This window comes from Sciurus carolinensis, chromosome 2 (assembly GCF_902686445.1).
Source record: "Sciurus carolinensis chromosome 2, mSciCar1.2, whole genome shotgun sequence".
Taxonomy (NCBI): Eukaryota; Metazoa; Chordata; class Mammalia; order Rodentia; family Sciuridae; genus Sciurus; species Sciurus carolinensis.
In genome coordinates this window covers 90,619,139-90,643,074 of record NC_062214.1, presented here as the reverse complement: position 1 = coordinate 90,643,074, position 23,936 = coordinate 90,619,139, and the positions used below count along the sequence as shown (strand labels likewise).

The window sequence follows — 23,936 nt, the reverse complement described above, 5'->3', positions numbered from 1 at the left end:
TGTGTCTCCACCTAGCCTTCTCAATCAGCATGTGGAACAATGGCCTTGTTGTGAGAAGTTAACAGCTGGGAAAAACTGGCCTCTAGGGGTACACCTTTCAGGACAAATCCAAGATTGTCTTTAGAGAGAATTCCCGTACACTTGGAACTCAGAAACTGGTGCTCCTGCTCATATAGGGAGGGGAGGGCAATATGGCTTCTGCATCTGCTCAGCAGATGCACACCTTCCTTGGGGTGGCTGAGGTACTTGCTGCCCTCCCAGGCTAGCTCGGGCCCTGCTACTACATGGGGGTACTTGCTTACTGTCCCCACTTCTTTGCAGCTGGCAAAGTATTGGGAAGCCTTCCTTCCTGAGGCAAAGGCCATCTCCTAATGGACCAAGGATACCAGAGCCTACCTGTGTGACGCTGCCTTTTTATACATTCTCCTTCCCCTTGATGGACCCCAGTGATGCATCTTGCCTAGGCTGGACTTAGCCCCTTCCTCCCTGCCCCTATGACCAAGCTGTTCCCAGTTACTCTAACCAGTATTTCATTTAGCTTCCATATATATTTTCTTACCTAAGAGAATAGTTTCCTGCTTTAAGCAAAAGACCTACAATAGGTGGTGGATTATGGAATAGGGGTGGAGTATTGCTATAAATATATAAATACAAATGTATATTTTTCAGGATGTGGTTTAGGAACTGGGAATAACGTTTTCTGTTACTCCTGATGGTGCCATGAAAAGATTATGTAATAAAATATTTTAAAATCAGGTCACATGACTCAGAATGTGGTGCTTTTTGCTTTAGTCCGGGGAGCAGTTGGGAAGCAGGTCTGAATTACTCATAACCAAGAAGCTGCCCAGGTGTAGAAAGTTTCTCTGTATAGAAGGTCACAAGTTTTTGCTGCTCCTTCCCTGTGGAATGGGATTGTTTTTCTCTACCTACCTCAGGTACTGTTCAGAGGCTGCATTAATCTGCCTAATTCTTTTATTTTTTATTTTTTTATTTTTCTTTTTTTTGTAGTTGAAGATGGACAGAATGCCTTTATTTTGTTTATTTTTATGTGGTACTATGGATCGAACCCAGTACCTCACACATGCCAGGCAAGTGCTCTGCCACTGAGCTCCAGACCCAGTCCAAATCTGCCTAATTCTTAACTCCTGTTTCTTTAGAGAAGGAATTTTAAAAACTTATTTTGAAGGGAGGTCAACTTTCTCTTATTCCTACTGTTGCCCTAAGCTGCCCAAGGCTCTCTGAGTCTTGCCTCTGGAAGCAAGTTTTATGTTCTAGCCACCCATCAAAGCATGTCCTTAGGGGCTGGGGGGTGTGGCTCAGTGGTAGAGTACATGTACAAGACACTGATTCAATCAATCCCCAGCACCAAAAATAAGCCATAGTAAATAAGTAAGCAAGCAAAACACCACATCCTCGACAGACTGTTCTTGTTAAGGTGTAAAGATATGATAAGGACTTGCTGCTTTATCCCTACAGAGAGCCAGACCTTCTGCCTCTGGATGGGGTCATTTCCAAAATCCTGAGTCTTTTTTGAGATTCACAGAAGCTTTACTGTCTATGTCTTCAGAGGGAGCTTGTCAGGAAGAGCCCCCCAAGTGTTGTAAGCACAAGCCAAGAGTGTTCAAACAGGTCTTTACTGATCTGGCCAGAAAAGGCCAGAGCCTCAGATCAGTCATTGCTGGGCTTCCTCTCAGCTGTGTCCACAGCTGCCTGAGCCACACTGGTCAGAGCTGGCTAACTGCCTACCCTGGGAATCTTGCCACCTCCAACCCCACGCCCCCTGCACAGAAGCGCTAAGACCTGCTCTTTCACTTCTTTTTGGTGGTGGCTAAGGTTTGGGGAGGGGCAGCCTGAGGCAAGAGAATGCATGAAATGGTGCTGACCTGTACCTGGGAAGGTGTCTTTGCTGCAAGTATTTTTTCCAACAAGTTAAGTTTTTGGAAAAAGTTACTCAATTTCTCCTCTGTATCTTTATTATCACTTTTGATTTTATCCTTCCTCCTTTTTAATATGCTTACTTTTACATACTTATAATAATATACACGTAAATTATTTTGTATCCTGCTTTTATCATTCAACATTATGTTGTAAGCATTTTTTTCTGTATCTTTATATACCTTCACAAATTTATAAGGCTATATCATTTTAAGGCTTCCATAGATTGACTGTACCATAATTTTTATTCATCCTTTATTGTTGGATTCTTGGTTTGGGGGTTGTTTTGATAACTTTTTTTAATTTCAAAACTTACAGAAAAGTTGGCAGGAATGTTACAAAGAACTCTTATATACCCCTTGCCCAAATTTATGAAGTATTCACATTTTACCCCATTTGCTTTATGATTTGCTTTATCTACTGTATTTACATATTGTATTTTCTGAATCATTTAGAGTAAATTGCATACCAGTGAACCCCATGGCCCCAGAAACTTCAGTTTGCATTTCCTTAAGAACAAGGACTTTGTCATAAGTAGTTATCAAAACCAGAAAGTTGAACACTGATACATTACTTATCTAACCCATGATCACCATATTTAAATTTGTCAGTTGTCCCCATAATGTCCTTTGTATCATTTCTTTTTTGTTATGCAGGATCATGTGTTACATTTATTTGTGACATATGATTACTTGTCTCTCTCTTTTTTAAAAAAAAAATTGTTTTGTTTTGTTTTTGCAGTACTGGAGATTGAACCTAGGGCTTTGCATGCTAGGCAAGTGCATTATCACTGAGCCCTACCTATATTCCCCAGCCCTACCTATATCTGTTTGAATGCAGAATTCCTCAGCCTTTGTCTTTCATTATGGTGACATTTTGAAGAATACAGGCCAGTTATTTTGTAGAATGTTCCTTAATTTGCATTCTTCTTATGGTTCCACATGACTGGGGTCTTCCTCTCTGGATAGGAACATCATAGAAGTGATATCTTCTCCATACCTCTGAAGTTGGCATACGATGTTGTCTCATTAATGTTGATAATAAATCTGATCACTTGGTTAAGTTGATGTCTGCCAGGTTTTTCATTTTAAATTTACTATTTTCCCCTTTGTAATTATCAAGTAATTTGTGAAAGATACTTTGAGATCACACAAGTATTTTGTTTATTCTCTGTTATAGCATCCATTGGTGATTAGTCTTGCCTGAATGAGTTATTATTACAAGGATTCAGCAGTGTTATTTTCCAGCTCCATTATGCCTTCTACATTTATTGGTTGGCACTCTCCTTCTAAAGAAAAGCATACTCTTTCCTCATTTATTTAACCACTTGTTTATCCATATGGATACATGAATTCTTACTGTATTCAGATGCAAGATATTGCTTTGACTGTATTTTGCTCAGACTGCCCTACATTGGTAGCAGGCTCTTGTGTCTTTAATTTTTGAATACTTTCTGGCATAACAAGATGTTCTAGGCTCATTCTTATATCTTCCTTGCCCCAGCCTTAGAATCAGCCATTTCTCCAGGAAGCCTTGATTCTCTTTAATGAAGAATAGAATTTAGAAACCAAGATTTGGGTGTTGAGTGTGCTCATTGTTACTGGGACATCTTTGCTGCAAGGTTCTTAACAGACAGGACAAGAAAATATATAGATGTATACAGAAATATTGTGAAAGGTAGAGATACAGCACATAAGTAGATATTAAAAATCATGAGGTGGGGAGTGTAGCTCAGTGGTAGAGGAGTTGCCTACCATGCTCAAGGCATGATGGGTTCAATCCCATTACCACAAAAATAAGAAAAAAATCATGAATTCACATTGATAGTTCTAGTCCAGCCCTATAAACTTAATCTAGTCTGTCCCCTTTGCTACGTTTGTAACTCTTTTCTCCACAGAGGCTTATTATTTTTTTTTTGAGACTTATTTTTAAAATAACTTTTCTGTGCTTAGTTAAGCTCTATCCAGTGATCATCTTGATATTTCATTATTTCCTTGGGATGACTGCTCCTTTGGTTTCAAAACTTCCCTCTGAGTCTTCTGTGTCTCAAAACTGACAGGCCAGTTGACTTCAGGGCTTATGCACTTCTGTGCAGTTTGTAGACATGGAAATTAAGAAGGCCAACGCAGGTGAGGGGTACTGAGCCAGAAGCCTCTACAGGGAATAACAGGCACAAATGAATAAATAAATAATAAAGGAATAAAGGAATAAAGAAAGGCACAAAAGAAGGAAATTCAGGAGGAAGAAATTGATGGAGAATGTGATGCTTGAACTGTGTCTTAAAGGTGAAGAGGTGTTTGCTTCTTCTACCAGGACCATTCTGCTTTCCTTTCCTGTCTGGCAGTTGGAGGTAGACACAGATATCTAGGGAAATAGAAGTGCTTGGTGTGGCCAGAGTTGAATCAGTGAGGTGAGAGTAACGAGCAGAAGCTGGATCATACTGCCTGAGAACTCATGAGGCACTTTGAATATTACCCTACAAGTATAGGAAGCTACCGAAGGGAATTATTTGTGATTTAGACATATCAGAAAGTGTCAGACTGGAGGTCTCTACCTTGCTGCCAGGCTCCTCCCGACATCCATAGGGCTAAGGACAGTAATAATGGGGTTAGAACTCAGGAAGTTGGAGATGCAACAACTGGGATCTGGCCACCAACTTGATGAGAGACCTGAGGGAGAAGGAGGTAGCTGGCATGGCCCTCAGATATCCAGCTTGAGTATTGGATATAGGTGACACATTGTAACACAGTTTACAGGAGGCAAACAGGTTTAGAGCAGATGGGAGGGGAAGCAGTTGGGACAGTGAAGCTCCTCTGGGTGGGATGGGAGGCTGGTGGTTAGAGGTTGGGGGGATGCAGAGTTTTATTTAAAGGCAGGGCAGACTTAAGCATGTTACAAAAATTCAGAGGCGAGAAAGGGAACAACTATCAGAGTCACATCTGGGAGTAAAGGCAGCCCAGAGCACAGGAGGAAGCAGTTCCCATGCTCACAGGGGAGCCTTACTGCTGTCTGCTATGAGAAAGAAATCTATTGGAGGAGGGAAGGCAGAAGGGTTTCATGCCTTCTTCTAGCAGGGACATTCTGTTTACCTATTTGAGCCAAGAGGTTTAGACAAAAGGTACGGAGATAAGTCTACAATTGCCTTGCTTGCCCCTGGGGTTATCTCCTCAAGGATCTGGATTCCAACTGAAAGTCAGGACTTAGAGCTGGAGAAACTATAATTTTCAATATAAGTATTCTGTGACAGAATAAGTGAGTGGAGTAGAAATAAAATGGATACAAAGTGTCACATATAAATACTAGTAACTTTTAAGTCTTTGCAGAAGGCTTTTATTCTGAATGCACCTGTAGTTGGGAACCCTAAATAAAATAAAGAATGCCTTTGCAGAAACTCAAATCTTAAAAAGGAGAATTGATGGAAACCTGCTCAAATGGGCAAAGGTCTTATTGGGCAAAGTATGGTGATGGAAGGAGCATCCTTTGCTGAGCATGCTTAGGGCCTCCATGAGGTTGAAGTCTATGAATAATGGTTACATCTAACCCCAAGATGTGGGATTTTCTCCACCAGTACTTGACAGCTTGGAAGGAACAAGGGAAAGAGAATAGTGATCCCTGCCCTAGCAGAAAAAACAACACATCTTTGCTGCAGTTGGCACATGCCTGAACTATATACTTTGTCTTTGAAGATACTGGCTAAGATTCTTTGTGCCATGGTTGAGTAGTGTCAGGCCTGAGCTAAGAATTAGAAATGGACAACAACTCAATCCTGTCCAGAAACCTTGGGAATGGAGCATATGTCACCGTCGTGGGATACTAGTTGTGTTAATGCTTTGTGTTGATGCTCCCACCTAACTATAAACTCTGAGGTTATATGTCTTTATCATTTCATGGCTCAAGAAAAAGATGTAGTTCAAAACAGGTGTCAAATAGATACCTGTTGCATGATTATTCAGTTGCAGATTCTGCCACCTGGCATTCACAGCCACCTGTGAGAGGACCCAGCTCACCTTGCTCTGTTTATCTCCCAGTCCTCACAACATTGTTGACATTTCATGGAAACTGATTACAAACATGCTTTTTCCCTTTCTCATTTCTGTGACTGGAGGAGACTTTGTTAATTCTTTGTACCTGTGGCATTCTTTCTCAGTTCCCATCCTTATCTTCAATTTCAGAATTATAACCAATCTGAAACAGACATTTTTCAACACTGTGGATGGGCATGTAAGTGTAAGGAGATAGAAGGCATTTACCATGGTGTCAGAACTTCAGTGAGGATCCTTGTAGACACTTCTAGAAACCAGGCCCATGAAGACTATCCAGAGATGCCCATTGTAAACTGTATGTTTGTTTACAGTTGCAAAAACTGGAATGAATCTAAATGTCCATCATGAAGGGATCAAATTAATTATGGTACAGTCATACAGCTGGATATTACATAGCCATTGGAAGTGATATGTAGTTATATTTTTTGACAAGAAAAACTCATTTTTGAGTGAAAAAAGCAGGTTATAGTATTGCATGTATGATATGATCCACATTTTATAAAATTTTATATATGGGAAGGATGTTAGTTAAATTGTTAAATATAGTCACCTCTAGAGATGGAATTTTGCATTATTTTCCATTTTTTATACCATTTATATTGCTTAAAATTTCTATGTATTATCTTTATAAGCAGAAAAATCAAATAAAGCTATTTTCATTATGGGAGAAAAATTCAGTGCATCCTTTGGGGCCTACTTCATAAATTCTCTGAAAAGCTTTCTCTGATCCACTCTCATCCCTATCCCATACAGGAGTGGGAGCTCCACTTCCTGTACCTTTTGCATTGCACTGTATTTGTTGTCCTTTTAAACTCTGGTCTCTACCTTATGCAGTGCCCTCTCTGAAGTTATCTCATTAGCCTCCTATGCAATGAATTCCTTAAGATCATAGACTGTGTATTTTCTACTCATCTTGGTACCCTCCTCCACCCTCAAAGGCAGCCTATGGAAGAAGTAACTGTTCCTTAGCTCCACATCATTGCCATAAAAGCCTGCGGCCCACTGAGTACAGATCCTGAGATTTTTCAAACAGCTCAGAAATGTGGCCATTTGGAGACTCAGTAGGCCCTACCATGGTTGGTAAGACTGGTATTCAGAGCCTTAGGTGGGCCCTGCGGGCTGACCCATGACAGCCACCTGCCCCATCAGGCTCACCCAAGATAAGCCTTCCTTATCTGTTGTGGAAATGCCCCTGTGGCTATGATGACCAGACCTCTGGGACAGAAAGCTCCACCCACCCAAGGCAGCTCAGAGAAACCCAGCTGTTCATCTTCCATAGGATGTACTATGGGTCCAGAAAAACCCCACAGAAAAACCCTGGCCAGTCTGAGATAGAACCTTTCCCTAAAGAGATGTGACAACTGTTTCCAAATGACTCTCCCCTCCGAACTTTAGTGCTCTTAGCTTCCCCTTCCATTATGAGTGGCAGCAGTGATGACCACAGGGACCTAACCAGCAAGTCTCCCTGCAGTGGCACATAAGTAGCCTTACCAGATAAAATGATGAGGTGCACCTGGCAGCCAGGAATATGTGCAGGGCAAGGGACAGACTGCCCCTGGTAGCCTCTTCCCACTGTGGAGCTTAATTAAACACTATCTGCCATGCATTGTGCTCAAGGCTTTAAGACACCTCTACTCCAGTACCATCAACCTGCAAGGTAGACATTATTACCTACATTTAAAGATTTGAGGCTCAGAGAACAAGCAGCAACACCCCAGAGCTAACATTAACTACTAAGTTCTTAAAGGCCTCAATAAATCCATACAGTATGCCTGTTAAGGACAAGGCCCATTCTGGTTCCCATCCTCCGTTAGTGGGGGTTGAACCTAGTGCTTTGCACATGCTGGGCAGTATGTACCTGGAGCTGCGGGTAAAAGGGGGCTTTATGTGCTGTCAGCAATGGTAGAGGGTGAGGGCCCCAGCAAGGCATGGCGGAAGCTGTGTGCTGTGTGCTGGCATGGCGGTAAGCTGCATTCCCAACCCTTTTTACTTTATTTTGAGACAGAATCTTCCTAAGTTGTCCAGGCTGGCCTCAAACGAGGTCCTCCTGCCTCAGCCTCCTGCGTAGCTGGGATTACAGACATGTGCTACTGTACCTAGCACAAGTTCCATTTTGTTACTGACCTGACCTTGTATGTATCTGAGCCTCTCTGACCCCTTTGAGATCCTCTTTCTCCAGACACACACAGGGGCACACAGCTGGGTACAGCTGGGTATTAGGAGCAGCCATTGGAAGCAGAGAAGCAGGTCTAGTGAGCAGCTAGGGAACTTTAATGGCAGACACTAAAAACTATTACATTTGCTGAACCAGGTATAGTGACGTATGGTTTGAGGAGCGTTAGGAAGTTCTATCACAAGAAAAATTTGCTGTGCCATGGAAAGTGCTGAGGCAGTGCTGGTGCAGCCCTGGGCGAGCAGCTGTCATATCTGGGCTGGGGAAAAGAGGTCCTGAGGAGTGACACTGCTGGCTGGGGCTGCAGGTCTGGAACCTGCTTGACCCTGAAAAGCAGGTTGCCAGCCTGCCCTGAGCCAGGTTTGCTCTCAGGGCTCTCAGAAGACATTTTCTACAGAGGTGCCTTCTAATCCAGCCCTTTCCAGAACCACTTCTCACATTCAGGCCTCTCTCTCCTGTTTATAAAAATGAAGAGTTTAGGGGCTGGGGAGATAGCTCAGACGGTACAGTGCTTACCTTGTAAGCACAAGGCCCTGGGTTCGATCCCCAGCACCCAAAAAAAAAAAAAAAAAACAAAAATGAAGAGTTTAAGCTACATAAGTAATTTTAAAATCTTTTAGCAAAAGAACTCTTTTTAAGGTATCTTGTTCCATAATTCAATATTATAACAAAAATAGTTTTTAAATTTTATTATTTCAAATTAATAAAATGTACTTACTGAAAAGACAATCAGTAGGAACTCTGAGGTGGTTGTGATGAATAGGATAGTTGCTGATTTACACCAACCTCTGCTTCCAATTCATTTGCTTCTTTTTTGGTTGAAAAATGGATTTTTATGGAGAAAAATTAGGAAAATCCTTATCACAGAGTTAGTAGCTAAGAGTTGTTTGTTTTTCAAACTAACCTTTAGAGCTTGGCATACTGAAAGGAATAGAATTTGTTTTTGTTGATAAATCAGTAACAATATGTTAGGCTGAACTATATGTACCTGTTAATAGCCTACCATTTTTGGATTACAAAAACAGCAATTTCATATAATTCAGTTAAAAAATAACAGCTAATATTTATTTACCGTGTATCAGGCCCCATGATAAGCACTTCAGAAGCACGATGTCATTTAACCTACACACAACCCTCACACAAATCTCTGTTGTACAGATAAGGACTCAGGTTCAGGGGCTGTCCAAGTGACTAGAGTAGGACTTGGGTGGAGCAGACAAGGCTCACCCTTAGTCAGGCAGACTCTGGTGCTGGGTCCCTCCCTCTGGTCCACCCACTTGCCCCCAGAGAAGAATCCAGCCACTGTGCCTAGCAGCACCCGCCTGCCCACCTGGCCCAGGAGCTATTTGTTTTCTTAATGGGGTTAACCAAACCTCCTGAGCATCCCTGGAGCAGTGGGTAAAAGGGGGCTTTGTGTGCGGTCAGCAATGGTAGAGGGTGAGGGCCCCAGCAAAGCATGGCAGAAGCACAGGCCAGCCAACTGTGTGCTGGCATGGGGTGCTCCCCCAGCAACCAGGACCACCACAGGAGCAGGGCTGTGTTGGGAGTACATCTTTGCCCCAGTCCTGCCCTTTGCTCAGTCCATGATCCTGTCTACAAGCAGCCAGTGTGGCACAGTCCCTTGAAGGGCTGATGTGGGAGTCAAGAGACTGATGCCTACCATACAGTCCCCAACCAGGAATACATGAGGCATTCCCAGGGAACTGTTAAAAATGTCCATGATTAGGTACCACGTAGGCCACTACAATCAGAAAATATGGGGTCAGGGCCCTATAATCCAAGATTTAACAGGACCGTTAGGGAATATTGCAGACTGAAAACTTGAAAACTATTGCTCTAATCTGATATGGAAATACTCTGACCAAGAAAATGTGATAAATTAACACTTTTAGGTGATTTTTCACTCAGCAACTTAGACATTAAATTCATATACTAGATGGTGATTGAGGAAAGACAAAGCTTCTACAGTAAAACAACTCATTCTAAAAACAGAAGTCACTGTGAGGTCTCCACACCCATGGTATAAGTCTGGAACTTAACAGTGTTCATTTGCCACACTGACCAGTGCTTAAAGTATACAGAAAATAAACTCTTCTTTGACTTTAATAACTGCTTTGGAGTTTATGTCATGCCATGTGTTGCTCTTTATAGGAAAATATTCCATATAACTTGTTCTATCTCCCCAAAGACACTGTAAACAATTCCTCCAGGTCAAGGATCTTGTTTCTCCTTATTTGGACTTGCACCCTTGCGTCACAGGACACTGTAGAATTAGGACCTGCATGTTTATTACAGATGTTTTCAAGTCAGTTGCACTGAATCTCATTCCATAACTGGCAATGAAAAGCCATTGATTTGAAGCTTCTCAGGAACACCTGGAAATTAAGTCAATGAATAAAAGGAACAACAGTTCAAAAGAGAGAGGCAGAGATAGATGTCTAACCCTGAAGGTAGGGAAAGGATTCTTGTACTCCCCCTGTAGCAGAACTTCTAACCCTTTAGCAACCTCTGTTTCCACTGTACCTCTCTCCAAGGCTTTCTCTTCCCTCCCCAGCCTTTGCTCTATCTCCCCACCTCATTTAGTCTTTTTTACTTAAAAAAAAATTATTGGTGCTTTACAATTATATATAATAGTGAGATTCATTCTTATATAGTCTTTCAATCAATAAATTTTTGTTTATAGTATATTAGGGCTCATAATCCACCCAACATGGCACCCAACATGCTAAATATTTTGAACTAAAGAATATGGGGGCTGGGGATGTAGTTCAGTGATAGTGTGTGTGCTTAGCATGTGCAAAGCCTTGGGTTCCATCCCAGCACCAAAAATAAATAAAATAAAAAAAGACTGGAAGGGCCTCAGAAGCAAGGTCTCTCTGACCTTCTCTTGCCCTCTAGTCTCTTGCCCTTACTTTCTTCCCTGAAGTGAGCCACAGAAATCAAAATTTCTCTTCCCCAAAGTGGGTCTCAGAAACTAGAACCCACAAAGTGTGGTGGTGTGCACTTTAATGCCAGCTTACTTGGGAAGCTGATGCAGAAAGATCACAAGTTAAAAGCTAGTCTGGGCAACCTAGAGAAACCCTGTCTCAAAATAAAAAAACAAGGGCTGAGGATGTAGCTCAGTGGTAGAGTGTCCTGGGTTCAATTCCTAGTATCAAAAACAGACAAAAAACTAGAACCCCATTCCCCTAAAGCAAACCATAAAACCTAGAAAAGTTATTTACCCTTTTCCTTCTCCCTTGAAGACCCTTATTCCAGAGGAATCTTGCCCCGCATCCAGGAGAAATGAATAAGGCCCAGAGGCTGAGAAGAATCTGAACAGGCCTTACTGGATTGCCCACCTGGTCTATCATATCCTTTTGTCCAGTCACATTTCTACATGACTATTCATGCTTCATCAGATCTAAGCGTTGAATGGTTTCCTCTGGGTCTTCGGGCCTTAATTTTGGAAGGGTCCTGTATCAAATAAAACTTTGATTAAATAAATTTTATTATGCTTTTCTCTTATTAATCTTTTGTTATAGCAATGTCCATGTGAACCATATGATGGGTGAGGAAAGGTATCCCACCATTCTACCCACCAAAGACCTAGACTAAATCCTTGGCACTGTGGAGACTTATAATATACAATAATTACAGACTCAATACATGCATGAACCAAGTGATATGATGGGGGTCAGGCAGGAAGCCTCTTTGAGGAGGTAAGCTCAGAATTGGAGGATGAGCCCACCAGGCTCAAAGTCAAGGAAGACTGTTCCAAGTAAAGGAAAAACAAACACAAAGTCCCTGAGGCAAGAAAGAACTTGTCAGGTTTGAAGAACTAGAGGAAGGTCACTATGGCTAGAGCCTGGTGCTTTAGGAGGAGAGGAGAGGAAATGAGGTGGGAGATGGAGGGTGGGTTGTAGTCCTTTGTAGACTGTGGCAGGCAGAGTGAGTTTTATTCCAAGCAGAGAGAAAGTAGATGCTTTCATAGTCTGATAGCAGGATAGAGAATGGACCTTCTGTTGACTGAGGAGGGAGGCAAGGAAAAGTAGGGAAGTCCAGAGACAGAGGGCAAATGGTCATTAGAATGGTGCCCTGAACAGAAGGCATTGCTAAGGCCCTGAAGGTCAAGGAGAGCTGGGGCCCTAGAATGCCAGGGAGGAAATGAAACGGCAGCACTTCTCCTCAGTGTTGGTCATTTCCCTTCCAGGGGACCACACCAGGATGCAGGAAGTTTCAGCTTCCTGATTCTGGGGCCCCTGTGCTATGGAATTTGGAGGGACAATGTTTGGGACACATGAGACCTACCTGGCACTACTGGGGGGTCATCCTCTGAGCCCCTCTCTGGGGGCAGGACTGGGAATGCAGATGTTCTGCTCCAGTTCTGAAGCACCTCTGCACTATTAGGAGAGAAGTGAGTCCATCAGAACCCACTTAAGAGAGGCACTCTGCCCCCCCACCCCACCAGGCCTCCTACCAGGTAGTAGGTATGAGCTCTTGAGAGGCAGGGTATCACATCTTCACCTCAGGTTTGTCAGTGAGCTAGAGGGCACCTGTTATGCTACTTCTGAGTGGTAGGAGCTCTGCTATTAAGGGGTGTGGTAAAGAGGTGGGAGCACAGGCCTTTTTAGCACATGGGGTGAGAAAGTTCTGCATTTAAATCTTTCCACATTCCCAGGATGACCCTTGCTAAGAAGGGTAGGGAAGAGCAGCCTGGTGCCACCTCCCACAGTCCTTCCCTGTCCACTGCCCTGTACCTACCTCTCCTACTCATCACCCAGCCTCTCTCCAGGTCAAGCCTACAATCAAGTTGTTTATTCAATACCTGCTGTGTTAAGGGTTTAACATGGGTCATCATCTTATTTATTTGAGATGGGCTCCCTATGTTGCCCAGGCTGGCCTTAACTCCTGAACTATAGCCATCCTCCAGCCTCACCTCAGCCTCAACCTCCCAAGTAACTGGGTTTATAGGTGTGCGCCATCTCACCTGGCTTTGTTCAGTTTTTGGTCTCCAGCCCTGAGAGGTATATTATTTCTAGTTTGCAGATGAGCAAAGGTCTACACAGTTTCTGATACTGATCCCCAAAGCAGAGTCTGGGTTCCTAAACTACCTCTTCCTTATAAAATGTCCCTGAAACAGGTTAAGGTTGAAAAATATGAAGAGGGAAGGAAGAAAAAAATGAATGAAGACCTGTGGATGCTGGGGAAAGGGGACATCAAAGCTGAACTGATTCACGTCTTACCCAGGCATGGCCTCAGCTGGAGTCTCCAGACCGGCGCTCCCAAAGGCCAGGCTGAAAGGAGGGAAGAAGGGAAGGAGACGGGGCGGCCTGGTTCCGGAGAAGGGTCTGAGGAAAGCAAGGGACCTCCGAGGACTGTCCTCGGGGCAGACGCCTCCGCCCACGCCAAGCGCCGCAGACTCTAGTCCTTATAGGCACTCAACAAAGAACAGGTGAAATTTTGGCTTGCCCGCGTACCTGGCAGTCGGGCGTTCAGCAAATATTTGACAAACAGATGACTCTCTGCTGAGGCTTCCTCCCCTGCGCTCGGCCCCTCTAAACTGAAGGGGCGGCGTTCAACTCCCGCCAGCCAGCGCCCTGCCTAATCTTCTGGGCTCAGGACCGGGCTGCGCGGGGTACGCCCGGGGCGGGGTCTGGGGCGGGGCCTGCGGGCCCGAAAGGCGGGGCGGCAGCGCAGGGGCCGCTGGCGGCTGCCCGGGAGCTCGCGCTCAGAGCAGTACTGGAGGAGCGAACGCTGCTGGTGCTGGTGCGCGGATGCTGGAAGTTCACATTCCGTCGGTGGGGCCCGAGGCCGAGGGGCCCAGGCAGAGCCCAGAGAAAGGCCACATGGTGAGCAGAACCACTAGTTGGGAAGGAGTGCCGGGTTCTGCCGAATTTCCCCGCGCCCAGAGCAATGGGGACCTATCGTTCCAGGTCGGATTTTCTCAGCGCAGTCCCAGGATACCCCGACTTGAGGGTTTCCGGACTGTTTGGATTTGCGGGTCCCCGGGAGGTGGCCTGCGCTCTTGAGGGACCGCATGGAGCAGAGGGGCGGGTCTCCTAGCTTTTTCCTCTCAGGTGTTTGTTGGAGTGGGAGGTTCCCCAGAGAGCGTCGGCGCTCCGAGTCCGCTTTGTGCCTTTGAGGCGGGAGGGTGGGAAGGTCGCTGAGAGCGGGCCCTGCTGCATCCTGCCCAGGGGCCTCAAGTGCACCTCCGCCTGCCAGGTGTTCCGAGTGGAGGTGCTGTGCAGCGGGCGCAGACACACGGTGCCAAGGCGCTACAGCGAGTTCCACGCACTGCACAAACGGGTGAGGCGGCGCGGACCATCAACTGATCCCTGTCTAACCCCTGGGTGGCGGTTGGAAGACCTCTAGTCCCAGCTTCGGCCACCCCCATTACTACCCTAGCGTCTGAAGGCCGCAGATCCTAGGCAGACTCCCCATTGGCTGCAAGGTCCCCTATGGAGAGGGCACAAAGGGGCGGATTCCAGCTCACACTGACCTTGTCCCTGGCGTGCCCACCCGCCCTCGGGCGACCCTCATCTGTTCCAACCACCACTTACCAGGGTCTGTCCCAGGGTAGGGCCATAAGAGGGGTCCGGAGAGGACTCTTGGCTAGGGTCAGGTGGGCTTGAGGGGCTCTGTTGGGATACTGTGATGGGTCCTCCATAACCTCCCGGCAGATCAAGAAACTGTACAAAGTGCCTGATTTCCCATCGAAGCGCCTGCCCAATTGGAGGACCAGAGGATTGGAACAGCGCCGGCAGGGCTTGGAGGCCTATATCCAGGTGTGCAAGGGGCATATTCTTTTGTCTCCAGCCAGGTGGACCAGGGTGTGACCCAGACAGAAAGTGGTGATATAGGAGGGCTCTCACAACTTGCGGGTCGTTCACTATCCCTAGCCTCAATTTTCTGAACAGTCATGAGTCCAAATATCCCTCACTGGATTGTTGAAAGGATTGAGTGAGGCAAGCAGTGGGCAGGTAGCCCCAACTCAATGAAAACTAGCTCCCTTCCATTCCAGGGTAAATTCTCTGGTGCCCTCAGTGCAATACCAGTGTAGGTTCTTGTCCACGACAGTGATGTAGGATTGCAGGCTGGACCACTTCATTGGGCCACAACCTGTGCAATCACACACGACCCAGCACTCAGAAGAGCCTTGCTGTGCTCTCACCACCTTGAATTTTATTTGGAACTAAGTGTCTCACATTTTCATTTGTACTGGGCTGTGTAAATTAGTAGCTGGGTGTGATTTTAGGTTTCCTCTGTCCTCCTTTCTAGGGCATCCTGTACCTGAACCAGGATGTGCCCAAGGAGTTACTGGAATTCCTGAGACTCCGCCACTTCCCCACAGACCCCAAGACCAGTAGCTGGGGGTAAGGAGGGCCAGAGTTGGGGAAGGGAAGGGACTCCTGGCAGCAAGCAGGTGAGGAAAGTTTTTCAGGGTAAGCTTTTTTCCTCCTCACATCCTCCAGGCCCTGGTTTGCTTGGTTCTCCCTCTGAGACACGACCTCCCTCATCAGCTTTCTTGACCCTGGTGGAGGGGCTGATTTTTGGACAGCCTTGGTTACCCCAGCCACCTCCACCTACAGAACTGACTTGTTACAAACAGAAGCAGTGGTCCCCTGGGACTGAAGTTCTGGGCTGTCTCCACCCCTTCCTCACCTCCCAGTCATCCCCAGGCAGCTTACAGTGTCTCTCTTCTTTTCAGCACGGGGTGGGGGGGATTCCTGCCTAGCGACAGCAGGCAAGTCAAATTCCTGGCCTGCCTGCCTCTTGCTGCCCCCTGGTGGCTGCATGGTAGGAGGTGGGCTTGCAGCCTGGGGCCAGTTCCTGTTGGTGCCTCCTGAATCCATTTCCTACTCACCTTTTCCTTTGTGGGTCCCTGGTGATCTGTCCTTAAGTCTCCACTCCATATGGGATTCTGCCCTGACTTCTCCCCAGCTGCCAAGGCTCATGACCCTTTCTTCCCAGCTCGCAGCTACACCACCGGCCTGTTATCAGCTTTGGAACGGATCCATACATTTCCACTCCTTCTCCAGGTGAGGAGGTGCCTGACCCACGCTCTGCACTTAGGACTTGGGTACCAGGGTGGGCTAGAGTGTGGGCTTACTATTTCTCCACTCCCAGGAACCCCAGGCAGCATCTTTCTGGGACATCTTCTTTGGGACCATTACCCACTGCTCCTCCAACTCTATAGCCTGCTTTGTAGACACTGGTAAAATAAGCTTGGGTCCCCAGGTCTGCATTCCTCAGTGGCCTGGTTTTACCAAGCTGATGTGTGATGTGTGTGTAAACAGATTGTGGCCTGGGAATGCCAATGCCTCATTTGGGTGGACAGCTGTTATCTGCCACCTTGACAAGGGCTCTAATCCCAAGGACAGCAGAGAGAGACTGCCAGTCTGGGGATAGGCCTGTCTTACACCACTCCCCACCCCTCCATTGTTTTATTTTTATCCTAGAGCTTCTACCAGATGTGGTGGTGAACGGTGTGCTCCAGGGCCTCTATGGATTCAGTGCCAGCCCAGCATCAGCCCAGCCAAAAGTGGACTGTTACCCACCTTCTCTGCCACCAATGCCCTGATCAGCCCAGAAGCCTTTGGGCTACCTATCAGGAAGCATGTGCCTGTCCTGAGTTCCATATAAGGAACTAGGGCTGTGTCCTCCTTTGGCTTGGACCTATGACTTAACTACTCTTAACTCAGCTTGCACTGGCAGCTGGGGGTGGTAGAATTCAGGTGCTCTTAAGGCCTAGGGGCCAAGGCAAGGCCAGGGAGTTGAGGAATAAAGGAAGGAATCTGGAGTAGACTGAGAAGGTACAGTTGTAGCTGTATTTCTTAACCTAGACCAGAAGAGGGCAAGGGCAGTAAAGGCTGAGACGTAGATCTGCAAAGTTCAGAAGCCAGTAAAAAGCTCCTGCCTGTATTTTGTGGGTAGCATCTGGGTATAGGTTCAGACAGGAGCCTCAGGAAGGAAGCATCTTATAGCCACAGGCGAGTCCCAGACATGTTGGGATGTACACTAGGGGAATGTACTACAGATTCAAGAGCCCAGACCACACTCAGATTATACAAAAAAAACCCCACTTTTCTTTTAATTGGTCAACATATGAGTTTGTTACAAAACTGGGCCTATGGAATGTGAGGGGAGTGGGCCTGCTCCATCAGATGCTGGCACTAGGGCCAGTGCAGCATGGAGCCCTGTGATGGGCTACCTTCTCCCCGGCAAGGGCAACAGGGCCTGCACAGAGGGTTGCTCAGTGGTCCCTGGGGCCCTACTCCTTGGCGATGGCAAAGGGTTTCTCCACCTCGATCTTGCCACAGTCTGCAATGATCACATCCTTTAGGGGCTTGTCTCTACTGTCTGTCTTGGTGCTTTCCACCTTCCGCACCACCTCCTGAAAAAGAAAGATGGGGAAAGTAGGGCATGATAGTCATGAGGCCCAGCAACAATGGGCAGTAGCCTCAGTATGACTGAGGAGGGCTGAGATCCACCTGGGATCAACAATACACAAACCTGGAGGCACCAAAATTCTACTGAATGTATGGCTAGGGTGCCAGGCCAAGGTGGGAAGAACACAGATTTGACAATGAGTGGATGCAGGAGTTTTGTTCAGAACCATATTGGGCAAAGGATAAGGAGGAAGTGAGTGACTGGGGAGCAAGGTTCCAAGTGACTCCTCAGGGACATCAGCTGTACCCTATACAGCTCAGGGTGGGAGTCTGTACAACCTTGCCTGAGTGATGGAATGGATGATCCTACAGTTGTGTAGCTTCAACAAGGCCTGTCTAGGGCCTGGAGGGATTTAGAACCGTTGGGGGATAGAGGTGCTGTTCTTTTTTGTTGAGATGGGGTCTTGCTATCCCCAGATTGGCCTTAAACTCCTAGTCTCAGCGATTTTCCCTCCTCAGCCTCCCGAGTAGCTGGTACTACAGTTGTGTGCTCTACACCCAGCCAGGCTGTTTTATTTTATTTATTTTTTTTTTTTGGTACTGGGGATCGAATCCAGGGTGCTTAACCACCAAGCCACATCCCCAGCCTTTTTTTTTATATTTTATTTAGAGACAGGGTCTCGCTAAATTGCTTGAGGCCTCGCTAAGTTGCTGAAGCTGGCTTTGAACTCATAATCCTCCTGCCTCACCCTCCCAAGTAGCTGGGATTACAGGTGTGCACTATGGCACTGGCCAGGTGTTTATCCTTGATTGTCCTCCCCAGACATAAGCACTGGTCTGAATCTTTGGCTTTGGGTCTTTTGGGAAGATAATATTCATGGAGCCCCTGCCCCAGGGTTTGTGCTGAATCCCTGGTGAGAACTGTCCAGGTTTAGCCCCCGCCTCCAGAACTTACCATGCCCTCTAGAACTTTGCCAAACACTACATGCTTGCCGTCTAGCCAGGCTGTCTTGACGGTAGTGATGAAGAACTGGGAGCCGTTGGTGTCTTTACCTGCGTTGGCCATGCTCACCCAGCCAGGCCCATAGTGTTTCAGCTTGAAGTTTTCATCAGGGAAGCGCTCACCATAAATGCTCTTTCCTGAGAAGAAAGAAGAAGGTTGGGAGGAGTTGGATTGGCCTAAACCAGGCAGACATTTGGGATGAGGATTTGAGGGGTACAACCAGCTGTACCAGTCCAGGCTTGGGTGGCATATAAAGCTCACCCCTTCCTATCCTCCAGCTCTATAGCCAAACCATGCAGACTGAGACCAAAGGAGGCATCGGGCTAGGCTGACTGAGTGACCAGCATAAAGGATTGCTTTACTGCTTTTAACTAAGACACATTATTAGCTACTCTTGGCTGTAGCCTCAGGCCTGCATGGAGGGCCTGGCAGACAGATGCTCTGAGGCTATGCAGGATGTAGGAGAGGGACAGAACCTTCCAGAAAAAGACTGCTTGGCTGACCAACTTGTCTTCCTAAGAGCACAAAAGACAGGAAAGGCACAGCTGCAAAGCAGAAACAGGACAGAGATGAGTGTGGAGGGAACAGGACAGGCAAAAGATAGGGGCTGCCATTTGGGTTTTGCAGAGTAAAGAACACCTTATCAATGAAATGAACATAAAATTATCAATGAAATGAGCATTAAATAAAAGAAGCTTATGAATATGTGTAATGTGTCTGTTCACTTGGGACAAGGGTACAAGACGAAGGGAACCAGACCCATAGTCTCTACACCACTTCTGAGACCCTAGTTCCAAAGGTGGTTCCAGGAGAAACAATGGAACCCTCTTTCTCAGTTACCTCTTGGAGATTCATACTATGCATTAGCAGGCTCAAGGCCCTGAGAAATCCAGCAGCAAAGAAGCCATTTTCATTTTGTTTGACCCCATACCATTCAATTCACTTGTACATGTCAACCTGTTTCCATTCTCAACGCACCTATGTTCATCCTGTGGTTCCAAAGGATGGAACTGGGCTGAAAACTGCCCTAGACGAAGTCTGACCAGGGTGGTGTTGCTGACTGCATATCAGGCAGGAAGACCCCAAACCAAGAATGACTGAACCAGCCGATGGGAAAGAGGTGTTTTGGTCTGTGTTCTACCCTTTACTCCCACACCAATTCTGCAGTGACTCCTGGTTGAGATGTTCCCATTTGAAGATCCTTTTTATAAATCTCAATCAATTGCAATATTTTAATTATTGCTGGTACTCAGAAAATCTCCAAATCTATATCCTTTATCTCCAACCACTTTCCAAAGATACAAGGAATTCCAAACTCAAAGGGATAGTTCCAACATCCATCACCAGCCTTCTCTCCAGATCACTTACTCTTTGAAAACTTTTCCTCTGCACATTGCTTGACACTGTCTCTACCCTCCATCCTCCTCCCCCATTTCTTTTCATCCCTGCAGCCCTCCCTGCAATAATAGTTAATGCCTGGAGTGTGGACAGGGTGTGCCAGAAACTGCTCCAAGCACCTGACAGCAACCCACCCTGAGGCAGGATAACAACTCTTTGCAAAGACAAAAAATGCTAAGATACAGAAAGGTTATAGGCACCCAACTAGGAATTGCAGAGTTGGATTTCAAATCAAGTAGTCTCTGCTCTTACCCACTAGGCTATAATCTGCAGGGGTTTGGGCCCAAGTCACCCTGCTGAGCAGAGCTGCACCAATCCCTCAGTAGTCAGCTAGCTCCTGGCTCCACACAGTAAATCCTGCCACATCATTTTCCCTCAAATCTTTTGTGCCTGGGCAATGCTTCCATTCAAGTCTTCAGTAGGTCCTACTTCCTAGAGCACAAAGCCCAAGTGCCTGGTCATAACCCACCTCTCTGCACTCCACCGTGTGCTCTACTTCTGTTTTTACTACACCACCTTTGCCAAGTTCCTGCCACAGAACATAGTGAGGCTCAGTCCTTAACCTTACCTCTTCTCTGTCCATTCAGATTCTCCATCCAGTACCCTTGCTCACATCTTCCTTCATGTTCACAAGGCCATTTTCCGATTACCCTGGCATTTAGTGCCTCCTGTTTGTCAGCACTTCAACAGTGGTCGGCCTTACTAGGCATCCACCACACTCTAGGCACTTAACCCTCAGGATCTCACCTAATCCTCCCAGCACTACGCTCCCTCTCCTTTACAGAAAAGGAAACAGGAGCTCTAAAGTGTCATTTGCCTGAGCTCAGGAGGTAAAAAGGTGGCAGACACTGGCTCAAACTCGACCATGTCTGACTCCACAAAAACAATTCATATTATCCTGTTTTGTGCTCTCTTGTCCATTTGCTGCATTTGAGTTTTTCCTGTTCTTCAGAAATCTTGTGGGCTGGGGCTGTAGCTCAGTGGTAGAGCACTTGCCTACCATGTGTCAGGCACTGGGTTCAAACCTCAGCACTGCATATAAATAAATAAATTAAAAAAATAAAGGTATTGTGTCCATAAAAAAGAGAAAGAAATCTTGTGTTGCTATGTAGCTTTCAGAGTTTCTTCTAGGAAAGACAATAACAACTTAAGGACAGAGCCTGAGTTCTAAAAGCTGTATGTGGCCCACTTCAGAATTTTCAGGTACTAGAAGTAAAAGGGAGCTGATGTCCTGCTGATCTTCATGTCCTCAGCCCTCTCCCTGGGGTCTGAGGGAACAGCAGGATGGGTACCCAAACACAGTGAGACCCACGGGTTAGTCCAGGCTATCTGTCTTTCTGTCCTGTGCAAACAGGTAATGCAGAGGTGGTAGTCTCTGGTGGGAAAGCACCAAGGAAAGCAACCCCTCTCTTCCTTTCTGGGGCTTCGAAGGTGATACATACAGGCTCTGCATATCTGATCTAGAAGTGCCACCCACATTTTGCTGCCATCTCCTTTCCCCACTAGCCCTCCACTCCACAAGTATGGGAGAGTGGGGGTGGGGGGTGGGAGTCACCAGGCTATAGGCCTGGATCGGCAGGTCTGCACAGGAGAGAGATCTTCTTAAGCCCACGTGACCTCCATCCCTCCCTCTCCTTTGTACTGGTCCACTTTGCAGAGAATGCAGCTGTGCTCAATGCAACTTAAGTGGTCTGCTTCTGAAGTTGGGGAAGGTAGGGACCTTGTTTGCCTGGTTCAACCTGACCCCTCTACCTGGGAAACTAACCTTGACAGATCCTTCTCTACCCAGAGAACCTAAGGTTACCTCCTGTGCCATCTCCCCTGGTGAAGTCTCCACCCTGGATCATGAAGTCCTTGATCACACGATGGAATTTGCTGTTTTTGTATCCAAATCCTTTCTAGAAAAGGGAATGAGGAAGCAAAGAGATGACATAAGACAGAAGGCAGATATCAAATAGGCCCTGCAAGAACCCAGGCCACAATTCCTGCTTACAAAGAGGTCCCACTATTGACCATATTCATCACTGAACATGCTACTGAGTGAATAGTAACTACAGGCCAGGCCCAGAGCACACAGACACAGGAACAGCCAAGACTCCACCCTCCTCTGCCTTTATACAGTTGCCAGACTTGATACAATTCATTATAGAATGCCTGTCCCCTCTTTTCTTCTAACCATAAGGTCAGACAGAAGAAAACAAACTTAAGAAAAAAGGTCACCTGCTGGAACAACTCAAAGTTGAAATATAAACTTCATTAAAGGGGCTGTGCCTTCAAACACTGTGCTGTATTCCAGGATAAAGTTTCCCTTATTCTTAGGATATGGCAATGTTAGAGCTGGGGATGTAGCTCAGTGGTAGAGCACTTTCCCAGCACTTGTCCAGCATGTGGCAGGCCCTGACACTGTAAAAAGTGAAAAACAAAGAACCAACCTCCTATAGCAGGATGTGGTGGAACATGCCTGTGATCTCAGTGACTTGAGAGGCTGGAGAAACAGTTTGAGACCAGCATAGGCAACTTAGCAAGACCCCCCCCCATCTCAAAATAAAAAGGGTTGGGGATCTAACTCTGTGGCCCACTCTTGGGTTCAATCCCTAGTATTGGGGAAAGAAAATGACAATACTGGGTCCTCATGGCCATGGTCAACTGGCCCTCAGAGACAGCTACTGCTACAAATGGGCTGCATTCTGCTGCCATACCTACTGCAGGAGTTGACAACTTCTATGCCAGTCACTTACCTCTCCCGTGGCTAAGGCCACAAAATTATCCACTGTTTTTGGAACAGTCTTTCCAAAGAGACCAAAGACCACCCGGCCTACATCTTCATCTCCAATTCGTAGGTCAAAGTACACCTAAGGAAAAAGACCATTTCAAAGTAAAACTCTTTAAAGGGACCTTGTTAGGGAAGGAAGTGTTCAAGAGGCTACCATGAGGACGGGAGAGGGCAGTCACTTAAAGCAGTGGAGGTAAAAACCATGTGAGAATCTAACGGAAGTTCCAAACCCTATTCTTGAAAAATGTGTTTGTGTTTGCACTCCCCACAGACTCCAGTCTTTGCACTAAATGAACAATGGGCCCAGATTCTAGAAATTCACATAAAAAAGAAAAAAGCCACATTAGGAGGTGAGCCCAAGTTTACCATGCAAGTCTAAGATGGCATTTACCTGTGTTTTTAAATTGGAAGTGGTTAAAATTCTGGTTTACAAGGAGAAAGGATTCGACAGACGTGATCTTTCACCATTTCTCCAGTTACAAGGTATTTGCAAAAGGGCTGCTCCAGCGGCGGCCGCAGCTGAGCATTCCGGGCTCCAACTGGCTCCCCGGGTCAGGGTGGGGCTGGGGATTTGGGGATGGCCCAGACGCCAGAAGGCCAAGGACACTCGAAGCCAAGGCTCGAGCTCCCAGGCCCTAAATGCTCCGGGCACGACGACCAGCGACCGGATCCCAGGCGGCGGAGCGCAGGCCGCGCCAGGCAGGGCGGGGGAGGCGGGTACGAACCTTGACGGTGACTTTGGGTCCCTTCTTCTTCTCATCCGCCACAGAGGGTCCTGGCAGCAGCAGGAAGAAGACGGAGCCCACAATGAGGGCGGCGGCGAAAAGGAGCTTCATGTTCCGCTCCGAGAGGCGCAGCATCCACCGGCAGGAGCGAACGCGGCCCGGGCAGCCAGGGCCGGAAGAGGGTGGGGACGCGGCGGCGTGGGTCGGCGCGGCCACGGAGCGGGGGGCCCGCGGCTGCTCGCGGCCTCGGAGCCAGGGGCGGGCGCCGCTTCCCCCCTCCGCCTCGGCGCCGGGTAGTAGGTTCCCCAGGGGGCGGGGCCGGCGCGACAGCCGGGACGCGGGCTCGTGGGTGGCTGCCACGTTATTGCTCCCTCATTGGATTCAGAGCTCGTCCCCCTACCTGCTGGAAGGCGGTAGGCGGGAGGCGATGCCGGGAGAACGCGGGGATTGGTCTTCGAAGAGACTACAGGCCCCGGCATGCCGAGCGTGAGGCGGCGGAGTCGGGTGTCCTGAGG

At 47.0% G+C, this 23,936-nt stretch overlaps 3 protein-coding genes and 1 long non-coding RNA gene across 5 annotated transcripts in view; 2 read left to right on the top strand and 2 right to left on the bottom strand.

Annotated features, from left to right (window-relative positions):
* The window catches only part of Snx1 (sorting nexin 1), a 46,258-nt gene extending 37,528 nt beyond the window's left edge, over nucleotides 1-8,730 (top strand). The window contains exon 15 of the mRNA XM_047542418.1: nucleotides 322-8,730. Within this exon, the coding sequence (XP_047398374.1) occupies nucleotides 322-372 (51 nt within the window). The 3' untranslated portion in view covers nucleotides 373-8,730. The remainder of the gene's footprint in view (nucleotides 1-321) is intronic.
* Nucleotides 8,720-13,722, bottom strand: LOC124978237 (uncharacterized). 2 transcript variants are annotated; one of them, XR_007107343.1, is made up of 4 exons: nucleotides 13,377-13,722; nucleotides 12,442-12,533; nucleotides 11,376-11,607; nucleotides 8,720-10,526 (listed from the first exon to the last, which is right to left on the bottom strand). It is a non-coding gene; the product is annotated as an uncharacterized LOC124978237 (long non-coding RNA). The 2 variants fall into 2 exon arrangements; XR_007107342.1 differs by having other exon boundaries at nucleotides 11,493-11,607.
* On the top strand, nucleotides 13,291-19,224 carry Snx22 (sorting nexin 22). The gene is made up of 6 exons (XM_047542422.1): nucleotides 13,291-13,982; nucleotides 14,356-14,439; nucleotides 14,814-14,918; nucleotides 15,412-15,506; nucleotides 16,105-16,172; nucleotides 16,593-19,224. Exons 1-6 carry the CDS (start codon nucleotides 13,908-13,910, stop codon nucleotides 16,712-16,714), a joined length of 549 nt encoding a protein of 182 aa, XP_047398378.1. The 5' UTR covers nucleotides 13,291-13,907; the 3' UTR covers nucleotides 16,715-19,224.
* Nucleotides 17,197-23,720, bottom strand: Ppib (peptidylprolyl isomerase B). Its single transcript, XM_047542421.1, has 5 exons — nucleotides 23,422-23,720; nucleotides 22,662-22,775; nucleotides 21,728-21,821; nucleotides 18,478-18,662; nucleotides 17,197-17,527 (listed from the first exon to the last, which is right to left on the bottom strand). The coding sequence occupies exons 1-5, from the start codon at nucleotides 23,554-23,556 to the stop codon at nucleotides 17,405-17,407; spliced, it is 651 nt and encodes a 216-aa protein (XP_047398377.1). The 5' UTR covers nucleotides 23,557-23,720; the 3' UTR covers nucleotides 17,197-17,404.
* Nucleotides 23,721-23,936: the final 216 nt, after the last annotated feature.

Excerpts from the sequence above, each read along its gene's own strand:
- Ppib (XM_047542421.1), bottom strand. The coding sequence starts at position 23,556 with ATGCTGCGCCTCTCGGAGCGGAACATGAAGCTCCTTTTCGCCGCCGCC. Across the intron at positions 21,822-22,661 it reads TGGCCTTAGCCACGGGAGAG|AAAGGATTTGGATACAAAAA; the intron begins GTAAGTGACTGG and ends TCCCTTTTCTAG. Across the intron at positions 17,528-18,477 it reads GCAAAGTTCTAGAGGGCATG|GAGGTGGTGCGGAAGGTGGA; the intron begins GTAAGTTCTGGA and ends TTTCTTTTTCAG.
- Snx22 (XM_047542422.1), top strand. The coding sequence starts at position 13,908 with ATGCTGGAAGTTCACATTCCGTCGGTGGGGCCCGAGGCCGAGGGGCCC. Across the intron at positions 13,983-14,355 it reads GCCCAGAGAAAGGCCACATG|GTGTTCCGAGTGGAGGTGCT; the intron begins GTGAGCAGAACC and ends TCCGCCTGCCAG. Across the intron at positions 16,173-16,592 it reads CATTTCCACTCCTTCTCCAG|AGCTTCTACCAGATGTGGTG; the intron begins GTGAGGAGGTGC and ends TTTTTATCCTAG.